General features: G+C 44.4%; 1 protein-coding gene across 1 annotated transcript in view; it reads left to right on the forward strand.

The window, feature by feature from the left end:
* LOC115139632 (rho guanine nucleotide exchange factor TIAM2) overlaps positions 1-12457 on the forward strand; it is a 35935-nt gene extending 23478 nt beyond the window's left edge. Inside the window, 15 exon segments of the mRNA XM_029677235.2 lie at positions 290-394; positions 647-725; positions 875-964; positions 1320-1535; positions 2490-2593; positions 6783-6986; positions 7501-7569; positions 7967-8092; positions 8902-9010; positions 9162-9341; positions 9576-9694; positions 9881-9989; positions 10121-10179; positions 10294-10469; positions 10594-12457. Coding sequence (XP_029533095.2) covers positions 290-394; positions 647-725; positions 875-964; positions 1320-1535; positions 2490-2593; positions 6783-6986; positions 7501-7569; positions 7967-8092; positions 8902-9010; positions 9162-9341; positions 9576-9694; positions 9881-9989; positions 10121-10179; positions 10294-10469; positions 10594-11224 — 2376 coding nt within the window. The 3' untranslated portion in view covers positions 11225-12457.
* The last annotated feature ends 8940 nt before the right edge of the window (positions 12458-21397 follow it).

Consider the following 21397-nt stretch of genomic DNA (forward strand, 5'->3'; position numbering starts at 1 on the left):
ATCGGGAACAGGGTCAGTCGGGGTATAGCTAGTTACCGTAGCTGAAGGCACACAAGATATCTGACACACTGAGGCTAAATGGCACCGTATTCCCTATATAGTGCACTACTTTTGACCAGAGGTCTAAGGGTCCTAGTCAGGCTTTGGTCAAAAGTAGTGCACTAAGTAGGGAATAAGGTGGCATTTGGGATGTAACCTCAGTGTGCCCTGGTCAAAAGTAGTGCACTACATAGGGAATAGGGAGACATTTGGGACGAACACGGACTTATCCTCTTGGATCTTGTTCTAGGAGCGGCACCTAGACCCGAGCCAGCACTGCCTGCGTGTGAGGAGGCTGGTGGGTCAGGACACGGAGACCTTCTCCCCAGCGCCCACAGACCCACTACGAGACCTGGTGAGGCCCCGGCCGTATAGTAACTATGGGAAAACGCAGGATCCAATCACTGATACAAGCATTCATTCATTGATTTAGTCACTCATTGTATTATCTCTGAGTCGATACTGAGTCAACTTGCTACATTTCAAGATTCAACCATAATCCACCCATGATTTGAATAGAGTTTCAGTGATATCTGGCCTCTTTAGTAAGTACATTGAGGTATGTGATGAGTACTTTTTCAATCTTCTATGTGCTTTTTCTGAACAGGTGTATGAAGAGCTTGAGGTCTTCCCACTCAATGTTTTCACCATACAACTGTCCCGCCCTGACACAGCAGTAGACTTTGGTGAGTAGGGATCATGTGTGTGTGTGTGTGTGTGTGTGTGTGTGTGTGTGTGTGTTTGCAGGAAAGAGCCCATTTACTCTTGGGTTGTGTTATTACAGTATAATATCATGTATTACTCTGTTTTAACCTCTGATCTCTATCGCCTGTAGGCTTTGCTGTGACAGGCCATGTAGACGGAGCCAGGAAGAGCCATGTCTACTTGAGTGAGGTCAACCCAGGGGGACTGGCTTTCACTGAAGGTACTTCAACTCATCTTTCGAATACATTTGACATATCTACTTTGTATCAGAGATAGAAAAATACAGTATTGAAACATTTTCCTTAAGAGTACATACAGTAGTGGTATGCCGGGACTGGACTAGTGGTAGTGTTGCCACACATTTCCCCCTGGAGAAAGCGGTTCAATCCCTTGTTCCGGCATCTCACTTTCTATGCTCTATCCATCCCATCTGTCTCCCCATCCCATACATTTCTATCTATAAAAACGTACAGAAGGACATGGAGTCCCATTCTAATATAGAAAGAGGCCATAGTGGTCAACACTTTGAGGAGATAACTGTCCGATTGGTTGATGTCTCCTTGTCCTTCCCTCAGGTCTGAGAGCGGGGGATGAGATCTTGGTTCTGAATGGGACCAGTGTGTCCCATCTGGACCTGGGGCTGATACACCTGATGTTCAACCACCAGATCCTCCACCTACTGCTCAGACGAGAGGAGCAAGTCCCTGGCGACCACACCTCTGTCTGGCCAGACTGTGACCCCTGGCAGCCAGGACCACCACCACCACCCAGCCACGGTGTCTGGCCTATAGGTAGAGACTACAACTTTGTATTTTCACCTTGTCTTGATACAGGCTACTTCCCAAAGGGCACACTCTTCCCTTTATAGTGCACTACTTTTGACTAGGGCCCATAGACCTCTGGTCAATTATAGTGCACTACATAGAGAATAAGATACCATCCCTTCCCACAGATACAATTCCTTAGACAAAAAAATATGTTGTGTTTTGGAAATTGCAGGTGTTGTTGAGTTACTAGATTATTATTATTTTTTTTACCCTGTTCCTAACTTCGCATTACATTTGGTTTACTATGTGGAGGACGTGGTGTTTTCTCACCGGGTATACGTTTTATTTTTCCCCACTAGAGGGCCTCAGGCCAAAGTGTTTTCCAGCCTTTGTATCTTGAAGCACAGAGCCAGTGTGTCTGCCACATCATGTTGAGGGGAATGCCATCCTGCCCAGCCAATGCTGCAGGGTGTTTAGGCCTGGATGGAGACATTAAAATGCCTCATGTTGATTCAATTAAGAAAATGAGAAGAGAGCTGGCATATTTCACTGGGCTGCACAGCAAGGCTATTGTTTGGAATGGCCACATGCTATTTATAACACCATGGGAGGACAATCATCATTGTCTTGATTACATTACGCAATATTGATTTAATGATGTGTTTATGTGTGCAGTGTAAGGGTGTGTGCGTGTTTTTACTTTAAAAAGCATGATACTGTTATTCCTGTTGGTGTGATGCCAAGTAAGCTGTGCAAGACCCCGGGGAGAGGAGGAGTGCGGCATAATGAATTGCTCCTGCCTGCTGGGCTTGTAGTGATGAAGCCAGATCAATGCTGGTTGACACCAGTCAGGTGGACTTAACCAGTAAAACTGCCTCCAGTGGTCTAACCAGGAATTCTCTCTCAGCACCTGTAGATATGTGTGTGTGTGTGTGGTCCATCTATTTAATCATACTGGCCTGTCTGCTTCTCTCTCAGATATGCCACCGCCCCAGGAGCTTCTAGGGAACTCAGTAGCTCCTCCCTTTGGGGAGGTGTCACAACAACCACGACCTGCTGATGAGATGGAGCAGCTCGGCCAGGTGAGATGGAGGGCTCTATTTTCGATTGGCATTAAGCCAGCGCAATTATTAAATGCTTGTTAGTAAATTTGACCGGCGCTCTGCCATTTTTAAACACATCCACCGGGATTGGTAATTTACCTGTCTTGTATGATCTAATTTGCGCTGAGGTGGAAGGGGTAGCAATATCTGAGGTGTGTCCTTAAAAACGTGCGCCAAAAGTGCCAATTTCAGGTAGTGCTGGTGGGGATATTTAAGACTAACCGAAAGCTGGTTTTAGCGGTAACGTGATTGGTTATGGCATGGATTTTGACAGCAGAAGCGCAGCCTATCCAGCCGTGATATACAGTGCCTACAAATGTAGGATCTACATTTGAGCCAGTTTGCTACTACAGAAAAATAACAGGGAATGTGAATTATTACATTTACTTGTAGGGGTTGATACATTTTTCGTTAGGGCAAATCAAGTCTGACATTTTAAAGTGGAAATTACAAACTTTAGAAGCCTTTTTAAACCTTGAATAGACTACAAGTTATTATTTCCTATTTCGATAAAGGGTTTGGAGAGTACATCCCCTTTTGTTCTGTATATTATTTTAGCCAGCTCCTGTCATTATTTGGGATGTGCTTAAAACCCCTCATGTCCATATGCCCATCATGGAATGAGAGATGAGCTGATACTGGTGACCCTATTTAGAACAATGTAAGTTATTTTCATGTAACAATATTTTTTGATTAAAAAACAAAACCTTAGTTGGCTACCCTGACCCTACTATAGCGAATGCTGGTTCAACAGCAATGCGTCTTATCCTGGCCATGCATTAGCCAAGTAGCCTATCAATAAAAGGTTCCTTTAATGGTCTACTCGTGAGGCTTTTGCCATCATGCTTTTGCGTGAACAATTCACATAGGCCTACCTGCAGGGAATACTCCATTCGGCCGGTATCCATCCCCCATTTCCAAAGAGCGCCTCTTGTCTGGTTACCAAAGACTCACTCCACCAAACATATTCAAATTATTCAAACATATCAAAGGTAGCCCTAGGCTACATCTTTCTTATTGAGAACGTGCCTCACACATGCAATACAATTCACGGGAGCCTAGGATTTTTTATTTGAGGAGAAGTGCGATGTAGCCAATTTCAACACTCCAAACATATTGAGCAAACACGGATGTTTTTTTTTTTTTACTGCTATTAGGCTACTAGTTACTGCAGCCTCTGCCATTTAATCAACTGTAGTATCAATCCATAATGGACTATGATGAGAATAGTCTGTACCCCGAGCCGAATTGGAGTTGATTATAACGCAAAAGCCTGTCAATAACCTACAAAACTTGAGACAATGGCAAGCAGTATTAAGCCATGAAACGCGTTGATTGGCCAGCGAGTGGCCAAGCCCTCATCACACCTCCAATGTATTTATTCATCTAAACCCAGCCCTTTCACACCACCGCCAGCTACTGCACTCATAATTCCCGCTGTGAAAATAGCCAAAAAGATTTCTGACACATATTTCTGGCACCTATGGTGCTTACCGCCAGAGATTTACCAATGCGTTAGGTTTGTGAAAATAGAGCCTGGAGAGTGTGTGTGGGTCGCGTATAGAGATTTGTCGATGTCATCGCAGCATGCAGCGAAATACTTTCTAGCTCCAACAGTGCAGTAATATCTATCAATGTGTGTGTGTGTCAGTGGAGGTTTAAGAGCAGTGAGTGGTGTGTTTGATCCCATGCCGTGTGTTGGTGATCAGGGGTTACTCTGTGGTGATCAGGACATCTGTTAAGATGAGATGAGGTGCCAGGAGAGTACTGTCTCAGGTTCAAGCCCAGGTCATACACACCTGCAATGCCGTGGCATTGACAACGACACCAGCACACAATATCAACTGGTATCAACAACTATTGGAAGTATGAAGGGACTCTTCTGGTAGAACAATGGCCTGAGAGAGAAGAGTCCCTCACTTCAGGAATTCATTCACATCAAATGACACTGCCTTAGGGTGTCGACGAATGGTGGCGATTCAACATGTAGGATCATTGCGTAATGGACAGAAAATGTTGGCCGATGTTGTGTGGTCAGAGGCGATAGAATGGCCACCCGCTGCACATTAGTGACATTTATATTGGTCTGTCATGTCCTTTAGATTTGAAGGCAGTTGCTTCAAAGACAATATCCTCTATTACTCTAAGTAAATAAATCCCTTTCTCTGCTTTCACTTGAAATCCACTCGCCCAAATGTCTTTCCCAGCCAGCTAACGCCTCCCTCCCTGCCTCCTCCAAGGCTCCTAAAGCCCATAGACACTCCAAGCCTTGTCAGCACACATGACCCTGAGTAGACTGCTAATCCAATCCAGGCTTACCGCCTAAGCGTGTGTGACAGAGAGAGAGAGAGAGAGACACAGTGAGAGAGAGAGAGAGAGAGAGAGGTGTAGTACGACAAACTGCAGGCTTACTCCTTAAGTGTGTGTGACAGAGAGTGACATAAATAAAGAGAGAGAGATAGAGAGAGATGGTAAAGAGAGGGAGAGAGAGGTTAGAGAGAGAGGGAGAGTATGGGAATTTCCAGGGATTAATGGCTACCAGCAGAGGTCAGAACGCCCAGCCTCGCATGTAGCATGTTGTTTTTATCCAGCTCCACCAACAACAGCCAGAGGTTCACCCCGGGAAAGCAGCCCCGGGTGGCCCTGTCGACCAGGGCTATGTGCTGGGTAATGCCCCAGGAGGATGAGGGTGAGGTGGAAGTGGGGGTGGGGGATTTCATCCCTGGGACTTTCACCCTGTCCTCTCTCAGGCAGTCCCTGAAGGACAGGCTGGCCGGGCTGCTGGATGAGGTGGCCTCCTGCGTAGCCTGCGAGCAGGCAGCCGACGGGATCACCCTGCTGGTAGTACTGTAGCTAGTGTACTGTGGTGTCTCTCTGTATCGTAGTTATTGTTGTACTGTACTCTCTCTGTGTTTGAGGTGCACTGCACTGATGATGCATGGGTGCCGTAACTAGTGTCGCGTTGTTTTGCTTTGATGTTGTTGCCTAGAAACAAGAGCTTTTTTGAATGCACTGTTTTTACTGTTGAGATCTTACACAGGCTACACGCTCATGTGAGACACACGGAGAGCAAATGTTACGGGAAGTAATAAGCCCATGAACGTTAACGCTTAGAATCTTTTCCCCATTCTCTGTCCGACCTTGCTTCTAGTTCAGAGGGTATTTTAAAGCTGGATTGCAGCGCAGCACAATAGTCCTAACCAAGGCGATTTATTCGTTTGTCAGCACTTTATTATAGCCTGACAGGAGACGTTGTGATGACAAAATGAACAAAGCCATGGCGGGGGATCCTATCTGTTTAATCTGCTATTGAGGGTTGCCTCGGCCCGTGCGTGTGTTCAACCGCTGATTGATTCCAACTTTCTTCGAGAGGGTGAAAGTGTATGTGATGTGAAATGCTTGTTCATAAACTTGACACCAGATTATTCGTGTGGTACCTCACTGTTAGGCGCTCTCTCTCATGTTTATGGAAAATTGTTGACAAAATAAATATTTTCTAATTGAATCGAATTGATTCATTTTGGCTGAATCATTATGGTAATAACACAAATATCTAATACTCCTAGATGATGTGTGCATCCCAAATGACACGCTATTCCCAATAGTGTGCACACATTTTGACCAGAGCCCTATGGCTTAAACCTGGGATGCACCTCAAATGGCACTCCATTCCATTTATAGTGTGCTGGTCAAAAGTAGTGCACTATATAGGGAATAGGTTGCCATTTGTAGACCCTGACCCTCTGCACTCTTTGCCTCTCCATAAATACATAGGGAGTGGTTTGTCACCCTCTTATACTGCACAAGGGGTTGATGATTTAAACTGACTGATTATTAAAGGGGAATTTAATTCAAAAACGATATTTTGGTATTTTTTTCATTGGTCCACTATTGATTACAGTCCCAAAATGTTTTGCATGTCAGTAGTCAACTTGTCAAGATATTGTACTTTTAAGAAGAAAAGTGTCTCCATCCACATCATCATGATGATGCAACGTGTCATAGGATGCAAAAAATATTGTGATATTCCCCTTTAAGATTAGGTGCTTGTTACAGTAGATTCCCAGCTGATTTGTAATCGTCACACCCCTGTGTAAAGGGCAGTCATTTGATATTCAGAGCTGAAATGAGAATATCTCCTAATTCGTCTCTCTTCTATTTCCTTCAGAATGTGGAGACGGTGTGCTCGCTGTACCAGACCTTCCCAGAGGGCCGTGGGGCGGTGGTGGTCGAGGGCCAGAGAAACCCCTATTCAATGGAGCCCCTCGGGCCACAGGTCCAGAAGCCCCCCTGCCCCAGACACATGTCTATCTCTGAGAGGCTCTGTAAGGTCATACAGGAACTGGTAGACACAGAGAAGTCCTACGTCAAGGTACATACCTGGCCATATTTATGTTTTTTTTGTCATATTTAAAATTCTTCATATTTCATAATGTCATTGTAAATTGTACTTGTAATTCAGCGTGTTGCTATCATTTGTACAATTATTTGTTAAATAATTTAAAATACATTATCATCATCAAAGCGTCTCAGAGTAGGAGTGCTGATCTAGGATCAGTTTTGCATTTGAAATGGTAATGAATGGACAGAGTGGATCTGAATACGGGTCATGATCACTCACATTCTGCTGCCTCATCTAAGAGAGTGCTGGAATGTCCTCTCCGGGGATGTCAAATTGATGGTCTCTCTTTATTAATGGTAATGAATGGTCTCTTAAGTGCCTCTTTATTAAGGATCTCTCGTAGCATTTAGTGTAATGTATGCTTACCACCTGCTACTCTAACGTCCACGTGTCAGGCTGAGGAGAATGATGATTTCTCTGACGGCGACGGTGTAATAGTGATGATGTCACAGTCTAATGACGTTTCCCCCTGTCTGTCCCTTAGGACCTGGGCTGTCTGTTTGACATTTACCTGACCCCTCTACAGAGCGAGACCTTCCTCAGCCATGACGAGGTAGAGCACGACGGGGGCACTATGGAAAGACACACGTATAGATGTCTAAATGTATTTTGACATGTCTAAACATGTTAAATACAATAACATTTCATTATGGCTCGTTAGTAAGCTGTATGTTAGTGTGACTGACCAGGGTTGGAACCGGGGTCTCAGGGAATAAAAAGTGGTCAGATCTCAGACAATGCTAACCATCACATGAGCGTGGTTCCCAACCACCTCCGCTACATCCGCTACATTGGCTGTAAACCTCTTCCCGTCTTCTATCCTGTACTTTTTGGGCATTTGAATTTGCTATTCACTGTAGATTTTTTTTTTTTTAGTAGTGCCAAAAAAGGGTTTCTAAAAATAAAGAAATGGGTCGTTTCTAACTGCTGTTCTCTCCGCCCTCCACTAGATGGAGTCTCTGTTTGGCAGTCTGCCTGAGATGCTGGACTTCCAGAGAGTGTTCCTACACACCCTGGAGGAGCGCATCGCCTCCTCGCCCAACTTCAGCTCTCTGGAGACCCCGGAACAGTTCAAGGTAGAGTCCCCATGAGTTTGGGGTTGCGTGCCAAATGGCACATTATTCCATTTACGCAGTGTATAAAACATTAAGAACACCTTCCTAATATTCAGTTGCACCCTCCCACTTTTGCCCTCAGAACAGCCTCAATTCGTTGGCGCATGGACTCTACAAGGTGTCGAAAGCGTTCAACACGAATGCTGGCCCATGTTGACTCCAATGCTTCCCACAGTTGGGTAGTAAGTTGGCTGGATGTCCAACTTACTACCCAAGTTGGCTGGATGTACTTTGGGTGGTGGACCATTCTTGACACACACAGGAAACTGTTGAGCCTGAAAAAAAAGCAGTGTGGCAGTTCTTGTGCCTACTACCATACCTCGTTCAAACGCACTTAAATATTTTGTCTTACCCATTCACCCTTTGAATGGCATGTATACGCAATCCATGTCTCAAATTGTCTCAAAGGCTTGAAAATCCTTCTTTAATCTGTCTCCTCCCCTTCATCTACACTGATTGAAGTGGATTTAACACGTGACATCAATAAGGAATCATAGCTTTCACCTGGATTCACCTGGTCAGTCTGTCATGGATAGAGCTGGTGTTCCTAATGTTTTGTATGCTCACGGCTGTGGTCAAAAAGTAGTGTCCTTTATAGGGAATAGGGTTTAATTTGGGATGCGGCCTCGAGGTCTAGTGGAAAATCTTCAAGCTTTATCAACAGGATGTTACTTAACCTACTGACTGCAGTGTTAGTCAGCGGTAGGCCTATTTGATGTTCACAGGAAGTGAATAGCAAGCATTCTCTCTTTCTCTCTCTCTGCATCCAGAAACTTCTCTTCTCGCTGGGCGGCTCCTTCCTCTACTATGCCGACCACTTCAAGCTCTACAGCGGCTTCTGTGCCAACCACATCAAAGTCCAGAAGGTTCTGGAACGAGGTAAGGGTGATGCCTACCTTATGTACAGTAGACCTGCTCAGTTAATCCCTGCTCAGTTAATCATTAAATGCCATCTGAAAAGCCAGTGCAAAAGGCAGCCAATCAATGCCTGAATAAAAGCCAGCTTTAAGTCCTCATTTCCTGTTTACAGCAAAGACGGACCGGGCTTTCAAGGAGTTCCTGGAAGCAAGGAACCCCACCAAGCAGCACTCTTCCACCCTGGAGTCGTACCTCATTAAGCCAGTCCAGAGGGTGCTCAAGTACCCCCTGCTGCTCCGAGAGCTGGTCTCCCTCACTGACCCCGAAAGCGAGGAGCACAGCCACCTCACAGGTAGGACTATTAATGTCATGGCTTATGTGTGAGCCCGCATAGACACACACGGGGACATGTACGTACACACACACACACACACACACACACACACACACACACACACACACACACACACACACACACAAACCATAAGACCCAGAGACAGCAGCCTTTCCAGGTTTGTCTGATGTGTTAGGGGTGAGCTCTTTTGACGTGCACCTCTCTGTGTGTCTACCTGTCTCCATCCATCAGAGGCCCTGAGAGCCATGGAGAAGGTGGCCAGCCACATCAATGAGATGCAGAAGATCTACGAGGACTACGGCACTGTTTTTGACCAACTGGTGGCAGAGCAGAGTGGCCCTGAGAAAGAGGTACAGTACAGTAATCACCACCACACATAACTGGCAAATGAAACTACAATAATATGAATATTTGATTCTGTCCTTTCAAATAATTGTATGAACGATATGAATGTACTCATTGTAGAGTGAGTTCATTAGAGGAAACCCCTCCACCACCAGCCTCCCAGACTAAGTGTCCTCCTCTCTCTTCTCCAGGTGACAGAGATCTCCATGGGGGAGTTCCTCATCCACTCCTCTTTAAAGTGGCTCAACCCTCTCCCCTCCCTGTGTCGCATGAGGAAAGACCCTGAACTGACAGTGTTCGGTGAGTGGGGCTTTTTCCAATGACGAGTTGAATCCGAATTACTTGACAGGATGATGTCAATATTTTCATCTTTATTACAACAATCCAGAACTGTCGGACTCAAATCGAGTTGCTCCTGCCTCTGTCCTCAGTTTTCAAGAGAGCAGTGATCCTGGTGTACCGTGAGAGCAGCAAGATGAGGAAGAGGATGGTGAGTCTCACTGTGCTCAAACGCACGTCTTCCGATTAGCTTTACGTTATTACAATGGATATCACACACAAGTTCTGAAGCGTGTGTACATTTTGGTTTCTTTGTATGTTACAGACCACGTCACGCTCCGACCTGGACCCCTTCAAGTTCCGCTGGCTCATCCCAGTGTCGGCAGTGCAGGTCCGCCCAGGGAACACAGCAGGAGCAGAGAACCCTTGTGTCTGGGAGCTGGTCCACACCAAGTCTCAGGTGGAGGGGAGACCAGAGACTGTATTCCAGCTCTGCAGCAGGTGAGAGATTACATGAAAATGACAGCGATAATGGATGTCTTATCAATCATGAGAACTAAAAATATATACACATTTGAATTAACATGGCCTAGTTGACTTGATCTCATATATGCGTCTTTTCCAGTGGTTTGGAGAATAAGGCCAGTGTGGTGAAAGCGCTTCGCTCCCTTCGAGACTGCACCCGGAGGCCTCTCCTACCAGAGAGGGGTTCTAGAGAGCACCTAGGCTCCCTCCGCGGGACCCAGCCTGCACCTGTCAGAGACGGCTCAAGGAGAAGAAGACAACAGCGCCAATCAGAGGCCGGGAGGACTGCAGGCCACCAGCACCACTCAGACGACAGCAGTGTGTCCAGCGGTGGCCCCTACCCTGGTCCAGGAGAAACCCACACGGAGCCCCAGCTCCCCAGCCTGGAAGGCACCACACTGGGCAAGAGGGCCTGGCTGTGCTCCCTGACCAGCACCCTGGAAGCCCAGCTCCAGAGACTCAACTTCACAGAAGAGGCCGGGCCGAGGAGCACGGGGACCCAGCAGGAGCACCTCATACAGGGGGTCCCACAGCCCCACCCTGCTGTCCAGAAGAGGGTGAGCAGTCTGCAGGGGGGCCAGGGGACGCAGGATAATGACTCCCAGGGTGTGGACTTCAACGCCCTACTAGGGAGGGACTTCAGTGTGCAGAGCCTGAACTCTGTGGTCAACGAGGACTGCTTCTACGATACGGTCATGGGAATTCAGAAGGCTGCCATTCCAACGCTATAGTGGCCTAGGGGAAACTTCACCCCAGAGAGCTGATGAACACCTGCCTAGGATCGTATCACACTGACTACATTAGAGCCTGGTCAAGTTGCTATGGACGAGAGGATGAATCTCTTTAATGTGCTTACTCTGACTCTGCTGAGTAGGCTTTGACTGAAGAACTGAGCTCTGATCAGTTACTTGACTTGACTGGATCCTTTTAGCTCCTAGAAGAGCGAAGGCCTGAAGGTCCCACAGTTCCACACCATCACAATACATATGTAAATGGTTGGACTCTCCGGTCTGTCCCTATGTTTTGCCGCACTCTATAAGCTATAAACACAGTTGCCTACGTTCAATAGCGTTCCTTTCACCTTTTTTCTTCTTCTCTCGAATTCATCTGGTTTGTAAATATAATGCAGTATCTCAATTGCGAGTAGCTTTCTATTTTCATGGCTTTTTTGACAAAAGCAGTTGTTAGTTCAAGACTGGAATTGCTTGATAAAAAACATCTGATATGAGTATTTTATTTGAACCTGTTCCTATTTATATGTATCTCTATATTATTTTGTTCATGTGTTAATATCCACAGAAAAACTAAGATTAAGTGTCACATTTCTATTTCATTTATCTTATTAAGGTAAAGCAAAGTCCCTTTTCAAGCTCTTTCATATTTGAAGTGATTTGATGTATCAACTTGAAGAATTCAAGACCCTGGGACTACACGGTTCTCTCTGCACAAAGCTCAGTTCTGAGATAATTGAATGTCAACATTTTCCTATCCCAGATCTCAGAACTGTTGTGTAGCGAATTCTTCTTTCATATTTTATATATACGCTAGTCTATCACCTTGCGTACAATCATTTTTGATTGACAACCCAGCATTGTGTGATTGGATCGCAGATAGAACCTTATAGCACCGAGTTAAAAGGTGTTTGTGCAGATAGTGCTTTCTGATAGAGTTGTTTTTGTTTTTTTTCAGCGTAAAATGACTTTAAACAAAATCGGGACATATCTCACATGTAAAGGACCACCTAAAGAGCAACTCTGTGTGAATAACACATTGTTTGACCAAAATGTCAGGTGGGACTATAAGGTTCAAAGGTCACAAATTGTTGAAATGTTTGTTATCATTATTCCAATTTAGCTGAATTGTAATTTATTCTCTAATAATGAATATTATTTTCATATACATGACATTGTACAGGTAAAGTTAAATGATGTAATATTTAATAAAAAAATACATTTAAAAAACAGGCTAACAGTGGAGTTGTTCTGATTGATAGGTAGATGCTTTGTAATTACTGTAGGTTATTGGCTAATCAAGGTCTTATCCACTAGACACCAAATGGAAGAAAACTGACTGAAACGGGGAGCACCGACCTGACCTTGACCAATAAGAAACTCATTTTTGTTGCAAAACGTTTTCTGTTGCAAAATGTTTTGCTACGGTTTGCTACGGCACTAATATATACTGGATGAGAGAATGCATTAGAAACTCTGAGGGGTACAGAAGAAGAGCGTAAAGAAAGATGCAAAATATTCATACACTTTCTTTCTTCCTCCTGCTGCTCCATCCATTAGCTAGAGGGAGGTAGAGCCCAAATTTAGACTTTGGAGCCCTGGACCAGAGCTAGCCACAACAACCACAGCCACACCACAGAGACTGTGGGGCCATGGGCCAGAGCTAGCCACAACAACCACACCACATCAGTGTAGCTGCAGCATCCTTTACCCGAGCCTCAGTGTGTGTGTGTGTGTGTGTGTGTGTGTGTGTGTGTGTGTGTGTGTGTGTGTGTGTGTGTGTGTGTGTGTGTGTGTGTGTGTGCGCGTGTGTGTGTGTGACACACACATTCTTCCTCCTTCAGACAGTGGAGTTGAGGCTCTGGTGAATACAGACACTGTAGCTAGCTGGCGCAGGGAGAAATCTTTTTTTTTATTCAGTCTATCAGCACCAACACAACGAGTCATAATTGCTGGCCCGCTTTCCAGGTCTTTTGGTTCACAGGTCTGTGGACAACGTTAATCAGGTGTAAGGGCATTAGCCAGTCTCCGTCACATAAAATGGAGGAATGGAAGGAGTAGTAGAAATTAGAAGGGAAGGAGATGTATTTTCCTCTCAGTTGGTGCAGTTCTCTAAGGGGGGAATGTCCTTGGTCACTTTAGCTACAGTCTTGGATCTGAAGGATGAGACACAGCCTTCCTGGGCCAGACACAAAAGACAGACAGACATGCGGACGGACAGACAGACAGGAGAATAGACACACACACACACACACACACACACACACACACAACAGAGATGGAGACCACACACACAAAACAAAGACACACACTCAGGAGATGGAGAGGTTTAAGGTATGTGCGTAACAGATTGCTTTAAAGGGAAAACAGGAGGCTGTGTGTGATGGCAAGCCGGTTCAGTTCCTGTTGCCACAGTAACACCTTTTGTGAAGGGCCATAAACACAGCCTACTTCACACACACACACACACACACACATAAATTCAACATGAGCCTCCACCACTGAACATACTGCCACACTGCCGCCTGATAGCCTTGAGGAGAGAGGAAACACACTTCAGCGTGCCTACTGCTTACTCTTCACAAGAAAAAGGCCTTGGAAGAGAAGCTGTGTTGGAAAAGAAGTAAATGCTGGTCTCGGCAGTGGGTGGATTAAAGAAGGAGTGGATGACAGAGGAATGGGGAATGGCTGAATTTAGATCTATCTCTGGGGGCAGAGTGCAGGAGGACTGGAGGCTGGGCTCCACAGATACCACAGCCCACTGTCAGCAGCTCCTCTGAACTGACAAACTGTTGAAGGCAGTGCCTGGTCCACCACCTCCTCCACTTTCTCCTCTCAAAACTCCCTCTGCCTGCCTACTACAGTACCACTAGATTCTCTTGTCTGCCAGCCTCGTGTTCTTTTCTCTGCCCAGACCAATAGAGGGGGATTGCCGTTCCACAAAGACTGCAGCGGAAGACCCACAGACAGGCAGGCAGGTGTGCTCTGCTCTCTGGCATGCTCCAACACAGCTGGGTCTCTTCAGCCATCAGTGGATCAGCCGACTCCTGCCTCCTGCCATTCATCCATGATATGACTGGGATCCTCCTGGGGCCTCCTGGACCTACAGCGCAAAGGGAAGGGAACTCTGCTGCTACCTCGCCGAGGTGCATGAATTGAGGAGCAAACTGAAGTGAAGAGAGGAAATTCAGCAACTCAGGATATTTTTTTCTTTGTTCAAAACTCAACTAGCACTCGCTGACCTGACATACCCACATGCACGTGTGTGTCTGCAAATCTCTCAGACACGGGAGAAACGTTCCATTGTGAGTTGTGCGACTGGATCACCACTGGATGGATAGAACAGCGGTAAGTGTGTGCTGCAAGTGTTTCCTTCTTTCTTCTCTCGTCATGCGAGACTGATTACAACGCAATAGGTAGACTTCCGTTAGATAACATGGACCACATCTAGCGACAGTAATCTACAGTTGGACTGAGATATGTCTATGGGTGACAGTTTGTGTACACGAGCACATCTGTTAGCAACTTGGACATGCCGAGTAACACCCGATAGATTTACACGATCCTCGTTATAATAACTTTGTCGACAGCTTGTTTATTTGCACTTTCCATCGCAGCTCATGTACCGTCCTTATTATGGCTTGTCCAATCAGGTAGCCGGAAATGGGTTCCATCTTTTCCCCTCATCATTCCATTACTCCGATGTCATGGCAACGAATGACATTTTTCAGCGAGAATAGAATTTCTAAACACCTAGTTATTTAACCATCCACATTGATTGTACATGCTGTGCAAAAACAGTCAGTTACCTTAGGAAGCTGCCGTTAATAATTTCACGGTGATGCCTCACTGGTGATAAAACACAGTGTCAACTCAACTGCTGGCAGGTAATAGTGAGGGCATTGCCTCTTGACTGTGGGAGTAAATAGGTGGTTTATATTCCTGTCTGTTTGATGATTTTGGGAGGGTTGCTTCTTCCAGGCTGCTCATACTCAAATATTTCAGTCTATGGAATGAACTCTCAACTCAGATATCCCATTTCACCTGGTGTTCTGTCTACTGCGATAGGGTGATAAGGCTTAATGCCTTTAGTTCATCCTTATTACATAAGAAGTGACCTTTTCCCCCTTCTCTTGCTGAGGAGTTTTGCTATTCCTACTTCATCTGAGACTGGGGGTAGTTTAGCAATGAAAATGGAAAGCAACAAATAGCCTAGTATCGCAAATGAATATTAGAACAGCACTCCAATGCAATATTTCTCATTGCTGGACAGCTTGTCATCCCAGCAAACATCAGTAAATTCAGTAATCATAAAGGGATTTCTGATAATATATATTTTTAGGGCATTTTAGATCAGAAACAGCAGGGGAGATAGATTAGGAAGGGTGGAGACAGGTATTGAATCCCAGTCTCCAGGGTTGCATACATGTGCCTAGACCACCAGACCATAGGGCCTGCACATAAAGGGATATCTAAGAAGAAAATATGTTTCTTGCATTTGTCTCTTAGCTAAAATAGTTCAATAGGTCTTTGTTAGTCTCCTGCTCATAACTTTTCCCTTTGGAAATACATTTGCTGAATGAGCTCAACACGGTTTTTTATGTGCTTGTAATGAACAAGGTTTTAAAGAGAGAAACCTGTAATTAATACCAGACTAGACGTTGCAGTATCTTCATTACAAGCCTATAAAAATGATTTGGCTGTGACCAATTTCAACATTTCTTAAATAATTTTTTTTAAAAGACTTCAAACAAACAGGCAATGAAAATGTTGGAATCGTGCTTGCCATTTCACATTAATAATATTTATTTTAATTTTAAAAGAATTCTGGGTAGGGCCCCCTTCTACACCATCATTACAGAAGTGTACCTCTGGCTTTGAATTTGTATTCCTCTTCGGAAGTGCCAACAGAATAACTGCCAACAGTCTGTCTCTGCCAAACCATAGTCCTCAGTTATGCTCATCCTCCATCATTAAACATTATGAATCTTAGATGAGTACACAGTAAAGAGAAATATTGGGAAGAGCAGTAAGGAAGTGAACGTTATTTATAATAAGGGTTGCATGGAGAAAATGGATGGCCCTCCTGTCAGCAATATATATATTTACATTAACACCCCCTGAAAGCTTGAAACAAACTGAGTGACCCTCCTCTGTACCCAAAGTAATAATCAAAACAAAGTGGATAGCAGAGAACATGTCTACCATTTTGCCTCACTCCTCGTATAGACCAGAACCTTAGATACTGTATGCAGTTTTAGAAACTGTTCTTCGTCCTGCAAGCATTATATGGCAACACAATCCTTTTGATAGCGCACAGGGCTGTGGGCCAGATGGTTAAGGATTTGCAGACCACCATGGACAAGAGTAGAGGGTGGGAAAAACTCCTTGATAGTAAAAGCATTGCATGAATCTATCACCGTACTTGCAGGTCCGAGAATTTTTTTTACTTTTATAAACATTTCATGAAAATCTATATCATTTGACATATTAGCAGAAACTACCACACAAATGACCGAAATTACAGGCTAAGAAAAGACAGAGAGATAGGCCTATGTGTTCATCTTATCATATTTCTCCGATGCCAAATCGGCATGTCTTGTTTCCAACGAAATGGTCCCTGTTCGCAAATAATTACATCTGAGACATTATACATTAGGAATCTGAGCATGGTACTTTCAAAAGTTTGTCTGGGCAGGCCTGAGTAGGCCTACCGACGCAGAAAAATGTACGCTTCAAATGCTGCCTACTCTTCTTCCGTGGCTTAACCCAACGAGAGAAGGTCACAAGTGTTTCCCTAAAAGCTGTCTTGGGTTTAAATATCTTCTATTGTACAGAAAGGGAATAGCTTAATCAATTGATAGTGACAGAATTAGATTACTTCCCAAGTGTATTTTTTGTCTCCTCGGCTATAGAAGGTTGTATAGCTCAGCCTCTGAATGTCAAATAAACTAAACAATGATATTCCCATATGTATCGGAGCAACGTATTTCTCTGGTATTTTATAGCTTGTTCCTAGAATACAGCATTGTGGACCAGAGTAAATCTAATCAAATGTTATTTGTCACATACACATGGTTATCAGATGTAGTGAAATGCTTGTGCTTCTAGTTTCGACAATGCAGTAATAACCAACGAGTAATCTAACCTAACAATTCCACAACAATTACCTTATACACACACAAGTGTAAAGGAATGAAGAATATGTACATAAAGATATATGAATGAGTGATGGTACAGAAAGGCATAGGCAAGATGCAGTAGATGGTATCGAGTACAGTATATACATATGAGATGAGTAATGTAGGGTATGTAAACATAAAAGTGGCATTGTTTAAAGTGGCTAGTGATGCATGTATTACATAAAGATGGCAAGATGCAGTAGATGGTATTGAGTACAGTATATACATATGAGATGAGTAATGTAGGGTATGTAAACATTATATTAAGTGGCATTGTTTAAAGTGGCTAGTGATACATTTTTTACATCAATTTTCCATTATTAAAGTGGCTGGAGTTGAGACAGTATGTTGGCAGCAGCCACTCAATGTTAGGGATGGCTGTTTAACAGTCTGATGGCCTTGAGATAGAAGCTGTTTTTCAGTCTCTCGCTCCCTGCTTTGATGCATCTGTACTGACCTCGCCTTCTGGATGATAGCGGGGTGAACAGGCAGTGGCTCGGGTGTTTGTTGTCCTTGATGATCTTTATGGCCTTCCTGTGACATCGGGTTGTGTAGGTGTCCTGGAGGGCAGGTAGTTTGCCCCCGGTGATGCGTTGTGCAGACCTGACTACCCTCTGGAGAGCCTTACAGTTGTGGGCGGAGCAGTTGCCGTACCAGGCGGTGATACAGCCCGACAGGATGCTCTCGATTGTGCATCTGTAAAGGTTTGTGAGTGCTTTTGGTGACAAGCTTAATTTCTTCAGCCTCCTGAGGTTGAAGAGGCGCTGCTGCGCCTTCTTCACCACGCTGTGTGTGTGGGTGGACCAATTCGGTTTGTCCGTGATGTGTACGCCGAGGAACTTATAACTTTCTACCCTATCCACTACTGTCCCGTCGATGTACTGTTATAACAGGGGTGTAGGCATGTCTATACAGGCCCACCCACTGGGGAGCCAGGCCCACCCAATCAGATTGTGCAAAAATCCAACTATTATACATTTTATTATATAATCGGATGTTTTCTTTGCTTCAAAATCTTAAGCAAACAAGGGGTAGGGCTGTGCTTTTTGCCATTTTTTTCAATAAAAGGTGGCATACCCCCCCCCCCGCATACTGCCTCAATTCGATGGTTTTAACTTAACATCCCTTCACTGACACAGAGATAGCCTGTTTAAAAGAGTGGATGGTGGATGGAGGAAATCAACGACAAACCTATGGATATTTCAGCCTATGGCCTAACATCATCTGTTAAACAGGTAGGCCCATCTTAAATAAGAAGAAATACATGTAGGCTCCAACACAAAACCCTCTGGTTGTTTAGTAAAGTTGAATTAAAATGAAGACGGTTTTAAATGTATTGTGCCTATTCAAACTTGCCTACTTTCAGCGCCGTGAGCTGTCCATTTCACATTGATTGGGAAACGCGATGCTGCTTCAAGATTTATGGATCATTTCATCATTGGATCATTTCATTGAGACCACACTGCAGAATCAGAGAATCAGAGATGAAGGGCGGCATCGGACACATCGATAGCCTAAAACAAACTAACTCTAGAACACTGATGCAGAAAGACAAGAGCCATGCGTCCTCTGATACACGACCCTGCCAAGCCGCACTGCTCGCTTAACCCAGAAGCACCAATGTGTCGGAGGAAACACCGTACAACTGGCGACTGGAGTCAGCGTGCATGCGCCCGGCCCGCCACAAGGAGTCACTAGAGCGCGATGGGACAAGGAAATCCTGGCCAGCCAGACCTTCCCTAACCCGGACGACGCTGGGCCAAATGGGTCTCCCGGTCTCGGCCGGCTGCGACACAGCCTGGGATCGAACTCGGTCTGTAGTGATGCCTCAAGCACTACGATGAAGTGCCTTAGATCGCTGCGCCACTCGGGAGGCCCCATTCTGTACATTTTCATCCATCCCTAACAACATCTCCTCAGTACAACACATTACTACTGTCCCATAGGAATGATGGGAGGGAAAAGTAAACAAGGAGTAGTAGAATGTTCCTTTCGAAAACTAGCCTACACATCAGCAGCTACTTCTCCACTTAGTGGAGGCCATGCAATAGACCTAGAATAACACTACTCTACTGAGAGTTGCCTTGGTTCCCATCTCCCTCCTCCTCTGTGTCCCAAATGACACCCTACTCACTTTCTAGTGCACTACTTTTGACCAGGGTTCTGGTCAAAGGCAGTGCACTATAAAGTGAATAGGGTGCCATTTGGGATTCAGCCCTCCTCTTCCCACGCTCCCCTCGCAGCCCAGGCTAAACATGCATCAAATACACTACACTACACACTCAAAGGGCTAGGCTGGTAAAGGACTTTATAGTCTGCTCATATAGTCAATATCTATCAAAAGGAGTTTATTAAAAATATCCTATTAACCACAGATATCACATAATATTAATACGAACGTTCTGTTCACCTTGTAGCGGTGTTGCGTTAGTAGATGTTTACTTAGAGTTACTCTCCTTAGAGTTACTCTTGGGAAACTGCATGACCTTGCCTGCCTGCGTACTTAGTAAACTCTTGGCAACATAATGGAGGAGAATTCCATACAGTATACTGCCTTGGGAAGAAACACATTTTAGATGACAACTCCAAATCCAAGTCTGTATTTTTGAGAAATGCATTTCTTTCCAGTCTCTTTTGACTCATGTCATGTGCAATAATAAGACAACAGGCTAGAAGTAATTCCCAAGAGTACCAGTAATATTCATGTAAATAATGATGACAAAACATTATCTGGTCAGGTCTTAGAGAGCTCTTTATTACTTTTTTCCATTCATGACATGACCATATTTGGGTAGTAAAAGACCATACAGTTTTTGTACAAAGGAATATGGCACACAGTAGTAGAGCGATGCATGCAGCATGTAAAATTCACGACTGTTTTTCCTTTGACTTTCGGTAGACAGGCTCTGTATCAAGCCCAACTTCGGTGCCCGGAAGGAGAAGGGATAAATATATGGAACTGCATGCTTTTAATAGCCTGCCATGTCCTCTCACATCTCACACACACACACACACACACACACACACACACACACACACACACACACACACACACACACACACACACACATACAAAGGTTACAATTCTACAATTTTAATGACTTCAATGTGACTTTCTGTTTGAGGCAGGAGGCCCAAAGTTGGTCCTCCAACCAGAGTCTAAGCCGGGGGGGCGGGAGGGAGGGTTCTACTAAGTTAACCTATGGAATTGTTTTAAGATGCTCATACCAAGGATGATCTAGCTATTTGATTTAGAATTTTAGGACTCATTTAGGTATCCCAAAATATATATATATATGTTCCTGACATTTAATCCTAGTTAAAAAAATTACTCGTCTTAGATCAGTTAGGATCACCACTTTATTTTAAGAATGTGAAATGTCAGAATAATAGTAGAGAGAATTATTTATTTCAGCTTTTATTTCTTTCATCACATTCCCAGTGGGTCAGAAGTTTACATACACTCAATTAGTATTTGGTAGCGTTGCCTTTAAATTGGTTAACTTGGGTCAAACATTTCGGATAGCCTTCCACAAGCTTCCCACAATGAGTTGGGTACATTTTGGCCCATTCCTCCTGATAATAATCTGTCTGTAAACAATTGTTGGAAATATTACTTGTGTCATGCACAAAGTAGATGTCCTAACTGACTTGCCAAAACTGTAGTTTGTTAACAAGAAATTAGTGAAGTGGTTGAAAAACAAATTTTAATGACTCCAACCTAAGTGTATGTAAACCTCCGACTTCAACTGTATATTGTACACATATTTATCCCCTTTTTTAAACACTAAACTACTTTCATAAATGTTTCTTTTATTTTGTTGATTTATTTTTTTACCCCTTTTTTGCCCCAATTTTCGTGATATTCAAATTGGTAGTTTCAGTTTTGTCCCATCGCTGAGACTCCCGTACGGACTTGCGAGAGTCGGACACTACAGACAGAAGTTGGCAGTTCAGCGGTACCGACTTCAGACGTGACGCTTGTGGGGAT

Source organism: Oncorhynchus nerka, linkage group LG13, assembly GCF_034236695.1.
Source record: "Oncorhynchus nerka isolate Pitt River linkage group LG13, Oner_Uvic_2.0, whole genome shotgun sequence".
In the NCBI taxonomy this organism is placed as follows: Eukaryota; Metazoa; Chordata; class Actinopteri; order Salmoniformes; family Salmonidae; genus Oncorhynchus; species Oncorhynchus nerka.